The 17,263-nt window shown below is 27.3% G+C and overlaps 1 protein-coding gene across 1 annotated transcript in view; it reads left to right on the forward strand.

Moving 5' to 3' along the window:
- LOC107437535 (uncharacterized) overlaps positions 1-17,263 on the forward strand; it is a 39,539-nt gene that overhangs the window by 11,148 nt on the left and 11,128 nt on the right. Inside the window, exons 3-8 of the mRNA XM_016049583.4 lie at positions 3,080-3,715; positions 11,474-11,624; positions 12,700-12,752; positions 15,428-15,497; positions 15,612-15,648; positions 15,760-15,898. Of these exons, the coding sequence (XP_015905069.1) occupies positions 3,254-3,715; positions 11,474-11,624; positions 12,700-12,752; positions 15,428-15,497; positions 15,612-15,648; positions 15,760-15,898 (912 nt within the window). The 5' untranslated portion in view covers positions 3,080-3,253. The remainder of the gene's footprint in view (positions 1-3,079; positions 3,716-11,473; positions 11,625-12,699; positions 12,753-15,427; positions 15,498-15,611; positions 15,649-15,759; positions 15,899-17,263) is intronic.

Genomic DNA, 17,263 nt, shown 5'->3' on the forward strand with positions numbered 1-17,263 from the left:
ATATGTTCCTTATATGTCAGAAATGCATAGTAATAAACTTTTAATATTCTTAAGTATCAAAAGTAAAAAAAAATTTTCAAAATATAAATACAGTAGAGAACCAATTATCCGGGATGCTCGGGACCATCGCTATCCCGGATATCTGAATTTCCCGGTTTTCTGGATCGACCAAAAAGTGTCGTTAATCGATGTTTTATCGAACCCGAAGTACAAGGAAAAAGTGTAATGCATAAAGTAAGAGAAAAAAGAAAGGTACTCCTAACTTTAAAAAGAAAAAAAAAATGGTAGAAATATAACATTTAAAAGAATAAAAAAAAAAAATTGCAAGTTTAGACAAGAAAATCAAGTTTAAAAAATACAAAATTCTCCTATTTATTTTTTAAAAATAATTACAATTTCTAAATTAAATAATATAAACAAAACCAATGATTAAATAACGCAATATATATCATACCTAATTATACGGGAGGAAACGATAAAATAAAAGGAAAACTTATTAATCTAAATAAAAACACTTGAAAATTATTGAACCAAAACGATAGTTAAAAAAGGCACTAGCATAAATATTAAAACCCGGAGCAAGGCAAGATCAACGGAATTAAAAAAAAAAAAAAAAAAAAAAAACCTAATGATAAAATTTATGAATAAAAAGAATTAATTTATTGAGTGCAAAGTTTATCGCGAAAAGAAAAAAAATCAAACGTAGTGGAATCAGAAAAACAAAACTGCAATCTGCTTCATAAAATAATCCTATGTTTAAATTAATAAACAATTTTCCTTTTATTTTATTTTTTTGTTGATAAAAACAAGATTTTTTATTACAGCAGATGTGATTCCACACCAAGAAAAACTTGCAATTGATACCGCACTTCCAAAGAATGAGAATTTATTCAAAAGAAAAAGATTTTATTTTTATTATTCGATGTCAAATAAATATATTTTTCTCTTTACTTTTTCTGCTCACTGATATGCATGCAATGCATTTTCCCCACCCCCCTCGTAAATCAAGCAGAAAACGAAATCAGCATGCCACACCCTTGAGTTTGATTGACGGCCTAAAGGGAAAAAAAACATTCCTCCCTTCCCTGCCTTCAAGGTCACGGAGGAAATGACGTTTCTCTGAGTAAACGGGGAAAAAATTTCCCCCTTCCTTACATTTTCCTCTTCAACTTCAAGGATGAGTCCAATTTCCGCTTTTTTCGTTCTAGTTCAAAATGGCGGGAAAATCGAGCAAAATTTTTCCCGGTTACCTGGATACCGGATAAATGGTTCTCTACTGTATTTAAAAAAATTTTGTGCAAAATTTTTCTGCACATGCATTTGAATATAAATTTCTGAGATTTTAAATCTGTTATTTTACCTTAATTTTAATTAAAAAATATTTTAAAACCTGCTGATTACCTATAGTATAATTAAATTTCAATATAATGCATGGCAACTGTTGGTAGTTTTGAAGTTTATATATATTTTTTGGCAAACTTTAGTTTTTGACATTTTTGACGGGTTTTTGACGGTTTAAACCAGTATTATACCCTTGTCATGTCAAAAACCACTTTTTGACGTCAAAAACCCAACCCTGACTCCATCACTACAAACCTTTATTATTTGTTGCAAATAAATTTATCAAAAATAGTTGAGTGTTTTTAGTATTTATTGTAAAAATAAATCATGTTATTTGTATTATCTCTGATAAATCATTTTTAAGACTTTATCTTTTTAAGTGGGGTGAAATTTAAATGATAAAATAAACATATTGCTTGATAGAAATATTAATTTTAAAGTTGAATGTAAGTTTAAAAAGTGTCAGCAAACTTTTAAAATGATGTTGACTGTTCAAACGTTCAATTTGTTTGCATTGAGATACTCATTGCCCATTAATAAATTTTTTCTTTTTAAATTTAATAGTTTATTTATGTAAGCTAAACAATCTTTTAGAAATGAAGCTGTTTAAAACATTTTCAATTAATAAAAATATTTGCTCAAAAGTGACAATTTTAGATTCATTGAATTTAAAAATTACCATTTTAGACTTCCTGTATGAAAATTTTTTCACTCTATGTGATAATTTTAAACATGCCATAAAAAATAGGTGATATAAAATAAGGATTTAGCTAAAAAAATTTACAAAGGAAATATTTTGTGTTCTAAAATAATGTAATGTAAGATTGCAGTCAAAAAAATTTTTTTATGATAACCTGACCATAGTAGACAATTGGAATGGTTCATAGCCTCTTAACTTCTTCATTTTCCTTGTAAATATTTACTTCTGTTGTTATTCAAAGCCTATAAAATTGAGTTTCCTATAAAATTGAGGCAAATTTTTAGGTTTTGGCTTTGATACTACATCATTGTATTTCTAATGATTTTATTTCTAACGATTTTATTTATTATTTATAAATGTTCTTATTGTTTTGTAAAAATTATTGAATTTATTTATCTTTGCTTAGAATAGAACATGATAGGAAATCTTTTAAGTTGGTATAACTATTAATGTTTCCATAGCAATATAGAAATAAATATTGCACGCATCATATTCGTTTGGATTTTGATAAAATAATTTTACCTAATTCAATATATATGAGTGCTAACAACATGGCTAAAATATGAAACTTTCATAAATGGAATGCTTGCTTTTTCAGACAAAGCAAACTACTTTTTATGTTGATTTGAAATAAATTTAAAGAAATAACTCATTACTTATTTCCCTTTCAAGTTTTTTTTTCTTTTTTTTTGCAGTAACAAAACTAGAAAATAAATATTGCATGCTAATAGCTTGTTTTAAATGTGTTTTTATGTAAGCATAAAGGCTCACTGAAATTCATATTGCTTGTGTCACACTGTTAGGTTTTTCTGTGCTTTGCTATTTTTAATAAAAAATAAAAATACACTTTCACTTTAAGAAATTTTAATTAATATTTTCATTTTTGAATGAGTTATTGTGCAAGTTATTTATATTTTGCTTATAAGTTATGCATTTTTTTCTTTTTTTGCACCTTGCTTATTACATTGGCCTTAAAATAAACTTACGTGCTTCTTAACAAGCTTTTTCTGGGTTTTTATGAAATGTATTTTATTTTAGCTTTGTCAAGTCCAGATTTGCCTGCTGACTGAAGTATTTATTTTTGAAGTATTATTATGTGAGCATCCTTGATAAAAGGACAAAAGGCATTTTGTAAATTATTCATTGCATGTTGATCACCAGAAATGAAAAGTTTTGATAAATGAAAATTTTAGTAAAAGAAAGGTTTGGTAAATGATGGCTGAAGATAAAGTTTCATCAAAATTGGGAGTAATGTTTAGCCTTGATGAAAACATAAATACACTACATACTTCTAATTTAATATCTTGTTCATCACAACGAGAAGATAACCAAAATATACTCATTACTAATTCCCATGCAGTGTCGATCATATCAAACTCAAAGTGTTCAGAATTCAATGAACTGTCTTCAAACATTTCAAATAACGCATATAAAACTTTTGATCAGGTTGAAACTATTTCTTCGGTTCAAAAAACTGTCTCATACCAAAATTCAAATAGCATGTCTTCCACCCTAATGAATGTTTCCAAAGTTAACATGGTGGATAGTTCTGCGAGTCATAATGATTTTAATGTAAATTCTACTAATCCCTTACTATCTGATGACTTTCATCAACCAAATGATATTGGTAAGGATCATCAATCAGCAGAATTTACCGAATGCAGTAAAGCAGAAGTAAGTTACTCTTATTTCTGTTTTGATATTTTTTAAAATCTACATTCCTATATAAAAATCCTCATCATTTTTAAGGCGCCAGCTGTTTATATGCTTTTTTGTGCTGTAATGTTATTTTATTTTCTTATTTGAGATTGTTAATTTATTTTGTTGCCTTATTTTATAATGCTAATAATTATTTTCATTTGTCATCATTTCATGTGCATTTATTTCGTACATAGTATTTGCAAATTTAGAGTAAAATAAAATTTAGCAGCATATTAGAGTTTTTAGTACACTGATTTAATTTTCCTTTATATATTTAAAAGCATTTCTGTCTTAAGTGACTAAAACGATACGAAAAACTATAATTCTCTTCATATTTATTCTTAGTCCCTGAACTTGTTTAAAGCATAATCAAATTAGTATTATTAAAATTTGTTCCTTTGTTCTAAGTTGACACTGTGCGTAAAATTGATTAAAGATTTTTAAAATATTAGTGTCATATAATCAAAGTTTTTAGTTGTGATATCATTTACGTCCGTGCAAAGTTAGGTAAAATTACATGTTGAGAAGGCAAAAAGTTTTCTTCTTTTTACAGGAGCAGAAATATATGAAATGTTAATTTTTGTTTGTTCTTACTTGTCTTTGCTAACTAATAAATACATTTTTTAATCATTTTTAGATCTGTTTGAAAAGACAGCTAGACTTTTAACTTACACAAAAAAAATTTATTGCAAGTTACACTATTTGTGTAAGCTATAATCCTGATATATTTTAATTGACAAAGATTTGTACTAAATTAGTTAATATTGTGTTGAAGATTTGAGGTTTGAAAAAAAAATTTCTATAAAAGTTTGTTTACATCTCAAATAAAACCTCAAAAATTTTTTGTGTTGATGACCTGTAGTTTGAAGAATTTAAAATGTATTTTAAATTCAATATCTAGTTAAAATTTATTTTTTACAAAAGGTAGTTTTACAAATGTTTTGATAGTAATTTGGTTGTTGAACTCTATACCACTGCACTCTTCACTGCATGATTAGATTATTTTTCTGTTTGAAATAGGTACTTACTCAACTGTTTATGCTTGCATATTAATATTTAATTATTTATTGTAAATTTGTTTATAAAATTTAAAGTATTGTATAAATTGACCACTTTTTCTTTTCTTTGCATGTATACTTAAGTTTATTTCTCAATATTACTATTTTTTGTATTTTTTTTTTTAATGTTTCAAAAATTTTAAATTCACTTTAACTAAGAATATAAGATTTGAACCACTTGTCCATGTTTTTCTCTAGCTTTATTTATCTCAATTGAGAAGTTAGTTGATACAGTAGATAATAGAGTGCTTCAAATAAGATTAAGAATAGCCTCGTCTTAATTCCTACCTTGATTGAAGAGACTCCCAATGTTGGTAATCCAATGTTTTGATGAATTCGGGCCGGATGATTCAGGGTTGACTCAAGCCAGATAATTCAGATTATGCTCCCCTTCTCTGCAAATTCAAGGATCTCACTGCTGCTCTTCTCGGGAAATTCACAATGGAATTTAAAACAGTTTTCTTTGGAACAACATTCGCTTGAATGTTAAATTAGTCTACTGCTCCTATCCATAAATCCTATCTCCTGCAATCTATTTCGTTCCACACAAATTCGGTTCGTATTCCCTTTGTGATTTCAAAGGAGATTTAGTTTCAGAGATTAATTTAAACCCCAATCTGTGTCAGTTTTAAAAAAATGGTTTTTTGTATGCAAGTGTTTTGTAAAGGCTCTCTCAATAAACAATTTTAGAATCCTTATCAAAAATGGAAAAAAAAGTATGGACATAGGGGATTGCAAACTAATATTTTAGTGAGGAAAAAAACAAACCCGCTAACAGATTCTGGCTTATTATAAAACAAGAAGGCAGATGTAATCAACATACATCAAAACAATTTTTATAGAGGTTGAAACTTGAAAGTGTTTCTAATAAACCCTTTTCAAATCTTCTCTCTTTCCTCCCATAATCAAGTCTGTCTTGTTGTTTATTGCATTGTGTCTTTCTGTACTGTGAGTTGTCAGGCTTCTATAGTATTTGTTTTCTTTTAAATTTCTTTGTTAAATATTAATTTAGAGGTCTCTGATAGGTATACTTTTTGTTTTCCTTTTTGATTCTAAAAATACACATTAAGGGTAATCTTTATAGAATACCCTGTATATATTCGAAAAGAGGTATTCTGTATACTATAAATAATATTCCTGGTGTTGTTTTGACTTGTATTTTAAAATAATATATTTTGGAGACTGAACTGCTGTTTCTGGGGGAAGGAAAAGAAAAAAATAATCATGTTAAGCTCTTGCTAAGTTTCAAGATAAATACATTTTTTGCAATTTTTGCTTGGAAAATATTTGAATTTTCTGAAAGTTAACCTTAAATAATATGCTCAGTATTAAGTTTTCTTTTGTCACATTTTTCTTAATTTACCACTTACCATCTAAGAAATAATTCAATGGACTTATTTAAAACAATCAAATAATAAAAATTGAATATTTTGTTAAAAAATTCAAGAAACCATTTGTTTTTTATTCATATTTCATAAATTTAGAGGGTTGCTAAGTTATACTCATGCAGATTTCTGTTTTTCTGAAAACAACTTCAAAACTTGCTAAATACTTGTTAATTACAGAAAGTTTTGACTAATTATTACAAGAGTCATTTGAAGTGGCAATTTCTGGACATTTTCAAAAATGTTAATTGGGCTTTTGATGTCTGTTAAAGTGAACAATCTACGTTAGAATGTTCTCCTGTGTGTCCACAGACTTGTGTTTTTTGCCATTTTCAAGATATCAATATGCTTTACAGCCCCATATTCTACAATAGTTTTTCATTCTTTTAAAGCATTTTATTACCCTTTTTAATTTTTTGGTCAAATTTTAAAACACTCAGTATTTTTAATCATATTCTACTGACAATATCATTTGACTTATGAGTAATGATGTATTATGATTTATGGTGATGTTACAATGAATTACAGTACACTCCCGATTATCCGGGTTAATCACCGGGACAGGTCGCACGGACAATCGAAAAACACGGATAATCCGAAAACTCCTTTTATTAAAGAAAAATTCAATATCAGTACAAAAATATAAAAATTACTGACATTTGCATGCATAACATCAAACTAGGAATTTTCCTTATTAAAATATGTGTAATGCATCTTTGCCATATTTTACGAACCGCAGTAATGTCACCGTAATCAAATCCTCCCATATAATATAATAAAGTTTCAACAGAGCAGCAGAATGAGGAATCGTATTTCATTCATTTGCTACAACTTCTGCCTTAGTTACTATCATCACTATTTGATTTAACAACATAACGATGTCTTCATCAGTCAAATACTGGAAGCCAGGCTCACATGCATCACTTTAAAACCAATCTTCTAAATTTTCTTCATCAAGAATTTCAAAACCTTCGATTTCTTTTGCTTGTTCAAGAATACTGTTATCATATTTTTCTTGAACATCTGAAGAGGATTGTTCCTCAAGCAGTATGATCTTTCTCCAAGATCGTGATAACGCAGACGATTTTACCTTTGACCATTCTGCTGATGTTCCATATACTGCAATCCAATAACGAGTATTGCTTCCAAAAATTTGGTAGTGTTATAACTTCATGAATCAAATTTTTTTAATCTTGAAAATGTTTCTCTTTATACTTTTTGTGTGACTCCGGAATGAGCACGGATAATCCGCAAACCGGATAATCCGCGCACGGATAATCGAGAGTGTACGGTATTTTATGTACTCATAGATTTTGAATTTTATATAATGTTTAAAGTTTTTTAAGTTATTTAAAATTACCATAGGGCGCTGATTATCCAAACGTTGATTTACCTAATTGTCCAATTATCTGGATCATTCAAGACTAAGAATTTTCCCACCTTCTTAAAAAAATCACGAAAATGTTATTTTTATTTTCAAAATATCTGAGAGGGGTTAAGAAATGGCTTCTTTAGTCCCTGGTGACTTGGAAAAGAACCTCATGCTGTTTTCACCCAGCTTCAATGAGATTTTCTGCAGGTTTCTTAAAAATTTTAAAAAAATTAAACGTTTAAACATGCCACTTGTAATATGTTATAATAGACACTACTACTTTTGCTAATCCTTAGCCTGAAAAAAATGTGAAGATAAGTTACTTAAAAGCATTCTCATATCAGTTTTTAAAGTTGTCCAATAATTCAAATTTTCCATTTTCCGGATCGGCTGTGGTCTCGATTTGTCTGGATAATCAGTGCTCTACTATATGGAAAAAATTACTGTATAAGAAATATACTAATGGCACATCTATAATATGAGCTAAGAGATAGGAATAGTTAAATTTACTTCAGTAATTTTATTAAAGATTAATTTAATAAAAATATTAAGTTAAATATTATGTATCCTGTAAGAAATGAATTAATTACACTAATGAATGGTGAACAGTAAGGTTTTTAGTTACAAGATATATGGAAGACAGGGGTGATTGTTTTCCAGATTTTTCCTATCTTTCCAGGTCAAAAAACTAGAAACAGGGCTTGTGATTTTTTCGCAGACTTCCGCAAATCAGAACTTATAATCTGACAAAATTTAACCACGATCTAAAATTGAACATAGTAATTAAATTCTAAAATTTAAATTTTGAAACCTTCACTAATTCACATTATCAAGATGTTTTCATACAAGTGACTCTTCCACAATTTTGGTTTGTTGGATTTTTATTGTTTTTTGTATTTGAAACTACCCTGGAATCAACTAGTATCATTATTCATACTCACACAATTTTCATATTAAACATTGATTTTCTTATTAACATGATTTGAAAGTTACTCATTTTGAATTATATACACCCAATTTAAATATTGTACCTCGCTATTTATATTCAGGTGATTTTAAAAATCCAATATCACTGTTTGTATTTACATGTTTTTGAAATCAATATTGCTATTTGTATTCACACAAATTTAAAATACAATGTCGCTATTCGTATTCACAGGATCTAAAAATCATTCATCGTGATTCGTAATAACACAATTTTAAAACCCAACAGCACGATTCAGATTTTCTAATTCTTCAAACCCAATATCCCGATTTACATTCATGCGATTTTAAAATCCAATATTCTTGTAAGAACAATTTTTTTCTTATATTAGTTACTATAAAAGTGAGCTATTCTTTATTGGGTAGTAATTTAATTATAAATCTTAGTTAAAAAAATATTAAGTCTGAATTGTATATAAATTGATATCTTGTTATTGATTTTTTGCACTAAAAATTTCAGGGTTTTTCACATTGTGTCACAATCACCCCTGACCAGAATAGAATTATAATATCAGTAAAACAATCCTTGTTAAATTAAAGATTTTTGTTCATTATTAGCTTTTTCATTCATTTGTATGTTGACTCTAATTTAATCAGTACTTAATTGTTTTAAAAAGCGTGTTTTTGATTATTATCGCAACACAACAGTCATGTGTGTTTAAGAAGAAAAATATCTAAATTATTTCTCAAAGCTTCTCACATTACTCAATAATCTGTTCTTATTTCTATGAAAGAGAAAGAAGAAAAAACAAGTTTTCTGTTAATCAATAGTATACATAAATATTTTAAAATGGTGAGACTGTTGTTTTTTAATGGGGAAATCATTGTCTATACTTCACTTTTAGCAAGTTAATTTAGCCTGAATAATTCAAAAGAAAGCAATTATATTTTAACTTGGAACAGATTTGTTAAGCATCTGCATTATGTATCTGCACCGAGGATTAAAACAGAATTGAATATTGCAATCCTTTTAAATTTAAAGTTCACTTGCATTGCTGTCAATTTTAAACTATAGTGTAGGGTATGCCAGGGAATGAAATTTAGCCCTAAAAAATATCAGTGCAGGGTATATTGAGCTGTGGCACTTAAAAACACCAACACTTAACCTTAAAAAAAACATCAATTTTTAAAATACTGCTGATCAATAATGAACTGTTACCCCTAGGCAACATATTTTTAAATGATCTGCTGACAAAAAAATTACAATGTTAAATTTCCAAAACTATAAATGTAAAAACAAAAAGAAATTATCTTGCTGCTAGAGTATAATCTTTTTCCCCAAATTTTTCAGATAAGCACACATTTTCAGCCGAGCAATCCACAAAGGTTTAAACTCTTCTGTTTAAGGAAGTCGTTATTCATCAAACCAATCAACAATTGGTCATTATAAATCAAAAACACAAACTTTTTAAAAAAAGCTACAAACCATAATAAAATTTCAGTTTCTGCATTAAATTCTACAGAAAACTATCTCTTTAAAAAAGAAAAACCTATTTTACCTACATTTTAAAAAAAAATCTATATTCAAACTCACACAAAGTTGACTGAAAATCACTTCAAAAAACCAAAACTATCTTTCCACAGAAAATTAATGTCAAAAAAATTTGATCCTAAAATCAAAATTTAATGATTAAATTACTATAAAAAATGTTACATAAAAAAACGAAACATCAATAAAACATTTATTACGCCAATCATCTTCCATATGCGTAATCTATCAAATCCCTCCTCCCACTACGTCAATTATCCACCTGCAAAACAATATCCTGATCTGCACAATTACACAACTATCATAAACATTATCAAAACGTTATTTCCCTACCTCCTATACAATCTCATCTATGTCATTTTATGCATAGGATTCTCCCATAGTTCCATTTACCTCTTCATAATGGCTGTGTTCTCTAACTAACATTATATTATTATCATCTAGCGTGTAATTTGGAGATAGAAAAAAAATCCGGAAAAACAGGTGTAGACATCTCCTAAATCTATACCCCAAATTATCAAAAATTTGTGAAACTTTGACAAGCATGCATATATATATTTATTTAATATTCAATAGTATTTTCTAATTTTTTTCATAAAATTTTTAATTTTGGGACATAAACCACATTATAAAATTTTAATTATGCTTAAACATTTTATATTTTGTTTTATTTTTGCTAATATGGAATCACTAATACTTTAAGGTTACGTTGTTACCAGATGAACAAACTTACAATAAGACGTTTAACATTAGTCAATTTCTACATAGCCTTCTGGTATTTTCCATTTTGTGTCGAACGGTGGGAACTTATTTGTACACCCAGTAGTTAAAAATGTTAATGAATAAATAATTTAATTTGAAAGACTTTCGTGCACAATTGGTTGAAATAGTAAGCTGATAATTAAGAAATAAAATTGAAGAATCATAAAAGTACATTCTCAAAGAAAATATCAAAAACTTAATAGTTCCATAGTTGATGCTCAACTTCAAATAATAGTGTCTTGTGAACCAGTAATGATAAACAGAAAGTCATATAATATGAACCGACATGCTTTGATGGGATATTTTGTTCCATTTGAATGCTATGTGAAATTAATATTAGTGAGACTTAAAAATCTCATTGATACATAAAGGAGTAAGTTAATAATAATCATATTGAAACCCCAGTTCTAAGTGTGAGACTTACATAAAAAAAATTTTACCATTACCTTTTAATATTACAGCAATTTTTTTTTATAATTTTTTATATGGTGGTGTTGTAATCTTATTTGGTCCTGTAATTTCATAAAAGTGGCTTATCTTTTTTAAGTGGGATGAAATTTAAATGATGAAATAAGTATATTTGAAAGAAATATTAACTTAATAAAGAAATATAATCTTGAATCTTGTAATTTGCTTTAATATATTATTATATGTATTGTTTATTGTGAATCAATATTCCAGCTTCTCCATGACTCGACGAAAACACACAATTTTTCAAAATCTGAAAAGCTAAAGCAAACTGTAAATTCTAGTGGATTATTAGAAAATCATAGTGAAGCAGGACCAGATGTTGCTGAATTTTCTGAAGAGGAGTTGAGATCTGTTGCGGAACGTGAGTTTTCTTATGATTTATTTTCAATTTTTCAACATTAGTTTTACCATGATAAAATTACTTTTAATGTGTTTTGAAACTTGACTTTTTTTCCATAAAACTGAATTTTTATTTAACCCTGAAAAAAGTTAAGCTATTATGCTTGGAGACCAATTTATGCTTAGTTGAGTCTTTTTTATTGAAAAAAAGAAAATTTACTCACATTTGTACTTAATGTTGTAAAATTGCGAGATTGGAAAAGTTTGAGTCTTAGTTGTGTTTCTCTGCTCTTTATAACATGTCAGTTGACATAAGGTTATAATAATTTTGCTGTATTGACAGTAATTTTATAACTTGAAGTATGTATTAGCGAATTTAAATCAGTATTCTTTTGCCCAACCTGGTTCATTTAAAAAAAGGAAGCTTCAATATTTATGCTAAATTTAATAATTTTTGAAGAAATCTTTTAGTTTTCTAAATAAGTAAAGGAAAACTTTTGTGTAAACTGTTTAATTTCTTAACTTACACTGAAAAGTTCACATCATTATGCTACTTCAGTATTTTTTTATAATCTAATTGTACCAAACATCTGCTTAAAAAGTTCCTAGTAGTCTCTCTACAGACCTCTTAAGCGGTTTCTTCAAATTTCTCAAAACCTTGATGAATTGACAAACTTCATATTTCTAAGTTTTATGTCTTAAATAGTTGTTAACCACAAAGTTGATAAATTTTTTATAGTACAAAAGTAATTGGTGGTGATACCTTTGTCAAACATGGTGTTGAGCCCATGTCCTCTATGTAAAAAAAAACACCAGGCTTTTTCAATTTTTGATTTTTTTCTTTATTTTAAGAGAACTACTAAACAAATAGCTCTGTATTTCTAATTCTGATAAGTATGATTATCCATTAACTTTAATATAGATTTAATCATGAGAAGGTTTATACTCTATCACCATCACTAGAAATTATGTTTAACAGTGTGGAGCTATATCAGTTGCTTTGACATGTAACTCTACATTTTCTACACTTTAGAGAAAGGAAATTTCTATTGTTGGTAAGCAAAGTGAAAATTACATAACTATGTTCTTTTTTATAGTTTTCAAGGAGCCATCAGCATTTGACTTTTTTCAGAAAGCTTCAAACTCAAAGGTAAAATACTTTTGTTGTTTTATTGTTGATTTATGTTTTACATTGTCATTGTATGCATCTATTGTTTTGTTAAATTTAAATTTTATGTATTTTAAAGTACAGTTAGGTAAATTGGTTAATAATAATTATACAATTCACCAGTGTCTGCCATTTTTTTTCCTGTATTGCTGTACAATATATAATTTGAAATCAATCTTTAACATATTTGCGCAGTCTTACAAGTCATATCTTTTATAAAACAATATTTCATTAATATTTATTAATAGAATATATATTTTATAAGTATGACATTTTAAATGCTTTTTTTTTCAACGTATTCTAGTTTAAAAATTCTGAATTTTATGTTAATGTGTAATATGGAATTACACCCCAAATAATTTTTGACCTGATTATCAATTTTTTTGATATCAGCATGGAATTGGCATTCAGCATTGATTTTTGATATCAGCATTCATACCAGCATTTAAATTGGGAGCATTTTAATGGATTAAAAAGCTAAAATAAAGAAATATGGGTTTCCATTTCAAAAAGGAACAAAAGCTTCCTGCCATATTTTATAAGTTATTATCAAACTAAGTATATTGAAGAGATTTTGTACCCTTTTCTTCCTTGTTAACTTCTTTCCATATAAATAGATCTCAATTGTGCAAAATGCAGCCCATCTGAAATTACTTGACATTAGCATAATTATATCTAGTTAAGTGAATGGAAAAAGTTAGCTGAGTGATTAAAGGATTCAAAGTCCTTAAAATTGTTATATGTCCTTGATAAAATTTGAAAAACAACTGAAAAAATTACAAAGATCAATCAAAATATTATCTTTCCTTTTTTTAATTTTATAAATGATAATTCAGTATCCATCCCTGCTGTTAAGTTAATTTTTGAGTTTTCCTCCATTAGAGCATTCAAATTTTTTAAAATCATTGGATATGTCCTTTTAGTAAGATTATTTTACTTCTTTGATGTAACTATAAACATCGTATGAAAATCCTTTTATGTAGAAGCCCATAATAATCACAAATATCACATTGTAAAATTGTAAATAGTTTTTTTTGTGTGTGTGTGTGTTTTTTTTTTTTTTTTTTATCTTAGAAAAATATTTTAGATCTTCAAATTTGTTTTCAATCATAAAGCTTCATAATCCACTTTATAGAATCTAAATTCTTCCAGATACTTGAAAAATGAATGTAAGCGTGAGTTATGCTGTAAATCATTAAACTTTGCAAAAATGATGGGGGGGGGGGGTTGCTAAGCTTTGAAGTGCAACATAAAGTCAAACAGAAAAATTTGAGCACTTAAATTTTTTTCTAATCCCAATGTGATAAAAAAAAATTTCTTTTTAGTCTTTTTTTCTTTTTATATTTATCAAAAATGTTAAATAAAAGTTAGCAGCCAAACAATGACATCATCAAAATCATTCCATATTCGTTTTTATTTATAGTTAGTCCACTTTCACAAAATTATCTTTCATAACTTTTTTTTTCTTTTTCTACTTAAGTCTTATACCTATGAAAACATTCTGTCACAAAGCTCTTAACTACTTAATTTTTTTTTATTTCAGAAAAATATTTTTTGATGTGTAAGAAAACATTGATTTTTCAAAGACACAAAAAATGTGATTTAAAGCTTATTGTGATGTAAATCCAAAATTATGTAATACAAGTCATGTTTAGCCAATTTCAGTCTTAAAATATATTTTAATAAAAGCTGTCAATAGTTATCCTTGAAATGTGAATATTTTCTTCAAAAAAATCACTGAATTTTGATTTTATTTTTGTGTATGAACCATGAGCATCTCTCTATTATGAGACCTTTAAATCTTATATTTTCTTAAGCTTGCAGATAGAGAAAAATTCAATTTTTCCAATGAAGAAAAAAAAGAAATGCTACTTTTTAAACATAGGGTAATAAATGGGAGTAATATGCAAAATTTTTATTTAAATGCTATTCAAAAAATATACAGAAGAATGTACGAGACTTCTAAACATACTCAAAATGAAATAAATACCTAACAATTTTCTACTTGGGACTGAAACTGCTGTTTGTAGCAAATTATGGAATTATGCCTTAAATTACTTAGTAGATTATTCAAACTTTACCACTGTTTTAATCATTTTTGTGAAGTATTTTAACCATGACATACATTTATTACTTTTTGAACATATTATTGCTCAGATAGTTGGGATGCAGTTTAGTTACACAGGAGAGAATTTAGTGGATCAGTCTTTAATATAATATTTTTTTAAAAATATGTGAAACTAAAACGATTGAGCCTGGCTAATATTATGGTTTTATAATATCCTTTATGTTTACCATATCATATTTTATTTCCATTCATTTGTATTAAGATTCATTCATATCCATCTCAACTATTAATTTCTTTTCTTCTAACCTTAAGAGATGAAGTGTTATACATAGTATTATCTATTTTGAAAAATTTTACAGTGTATTCCAAAACTACAAGATTGATGATTTGATCTACCTGATTATTATATTATATATGGTGTATTTAAAGAAACTTCAATCAGAATTCCTGATATAATAAAAATATTGATTCAATTATTTCGAAAAGCATAACATAACCTGACCCTATCTCAGGATTAATTTTTCTGTAGACCTGAAATATATTTTATCTTTAAATGAAACTGTTGTTTTATTCACTGAATTTTTTGCAGCTGCTAAGAGAGTCACCTGTTGGTCGCCTATCACAATTTATAAAGCTTGAATCTACTTACAAAGCTGAAGGTTAGTATTTTGTCTTATTTTTAGGCTGTTTACTGTGGTCTTAACACTGATTAGGAAAGGTATTTCAAAAATTAAAATGTATGAGTTTCTTAATACTCTCAATTATTTTTTCAGGTGGTCAAGATTCAGGATTGGATATAAGTGGTGACAGGTAGATATTTATGTTTATTTTCTGTTTTCATTTCTTTCTTTTTTTGAATGATTTTCAATTAATTTTATTGTATGTAGATAATATTTTAAATAATTATTGGTTTGAATTTAGCAATTCATTAAATGTGGCATGTGGCAATGAAAAAGACTATGAATTTTGTCAACTGAATTCAACCATGACTACTGACTCTACTGCATTTTTGTCAGAAGGACCAGTTTCAGCTAATAAAAGTTCAGCATCTCCGAAAAAGGTTACGTTTTACATATGTTGTTTTTTTTTAATTTTTTTGTTTCAAAAGTTTATGATTTAAATAAAATTATTGATAGAATGTATATAATATTTTATTTTATTTTTTAATATTTTTTTTTAATATAACTTTCCTTTTTTAATATATATAGATATTGTCATTTGTTTTATTGACATTTGGTCACTTTGTTTGTATTATTAAAGGTAATTTTATAGATGAACGTGATACATTCACAATTTTGGTATGTTTAGTTTATCCAATTTTAGTGTAAATCAGGTATTCTTTTATGAATCTGGAAAAATCATGTTTTGTGTTGAAGAAAGGTTCACATTTCAGTATTATAAACTGTTCATATTGAAAAAATTATATAGTCAGTTAATTTACTAAATTCAAAGGTTTAGTAAACAGGTTTTAATTTTTTTTGTAGAATTATCTGGAGCCTTTTTTACCCTCTCAGGGCTGCCAGTCTGCAGGGGGAACAGGGAAAATCTGGAAAATACTGGGAATTTGAAAATCACCTAAAATAACTGGGAAAATGCAGGGAATTTTGATTTTTTCTTTACAAACAGAGAATTTTGTTTCTTATTTTTGTCTTTTAAAGAATGGAGACCACTGAAAGCGTAATCTATTGGATATTTAACCATGATATTTCAACTATACTATACTATTTAATTTACTACAGCATTATTTAAGTATGTTCAGCTGTTTTCTCAGCAATTAAAACTAATAAATATTGTTAGCCTAACAATAACTCACACAAGAGCCCATTAATTGTTTCCTCTTAATATATTGTGCATAATATGTACAGGGAAAACACAGGGAATTTTTTTTTCCAGATTTGAGTGGCAACCCTGCCTGAAAGAAATAGACAAATTAAACTCAATAAAATTTAAATAAAGTAAAATGCTAGTCACACTGACACAAATCTAAGTTTGTAGCTTTAAAATAAATTTGCTAGCAACTGACAGCCCCTGTGGCATAATTGCATCAACATTATCGCAGAGTTCTTGCAGAAATATTGTTTCCTTTGGGAAGTAAAAAAATTTGGTTTTCTTTTCTGCAGAAATTTTCAAAAGATTTTTTCCCCTCCAGAATTATATTCAAAAGGTACACTACTCACGCATCAGAGAGGATAGAAATGCTTGTGGTTTTTCTATTTTCATTTGAGAATGATTGAAAATAAAGAGGTATAAAGCTAAAAAAAAAAATTTGTCTTTTTTTTTTTCAGAATTCTTCAAAACATTTTTTTCTGGGTTGTCACCCACATTATCGGAATTTTTTTTATTCTGGAAAAAACCTAGGAAAGGTCAGGGAAATTTGGATAAAAACTTGGAATATTCAGGGAATTTCATAGAAAAACAATTTCAA

The sequence above is a fragment of the Parasteatoda tepidariorum genome, chromosome 11, assembly GCF_982258835.1.
Source record: "Parasteatoda tepidariorum strain Cologne lab strain chromosome 11, Ptep-v5.0, whole genome shotgun sequence".
NCBI lineage: Eukaryota > Metazoa > Arthropoda > Arachnida > Araneae > Theridiidae > Parasteatoda > Parasteatoda tepidariorum.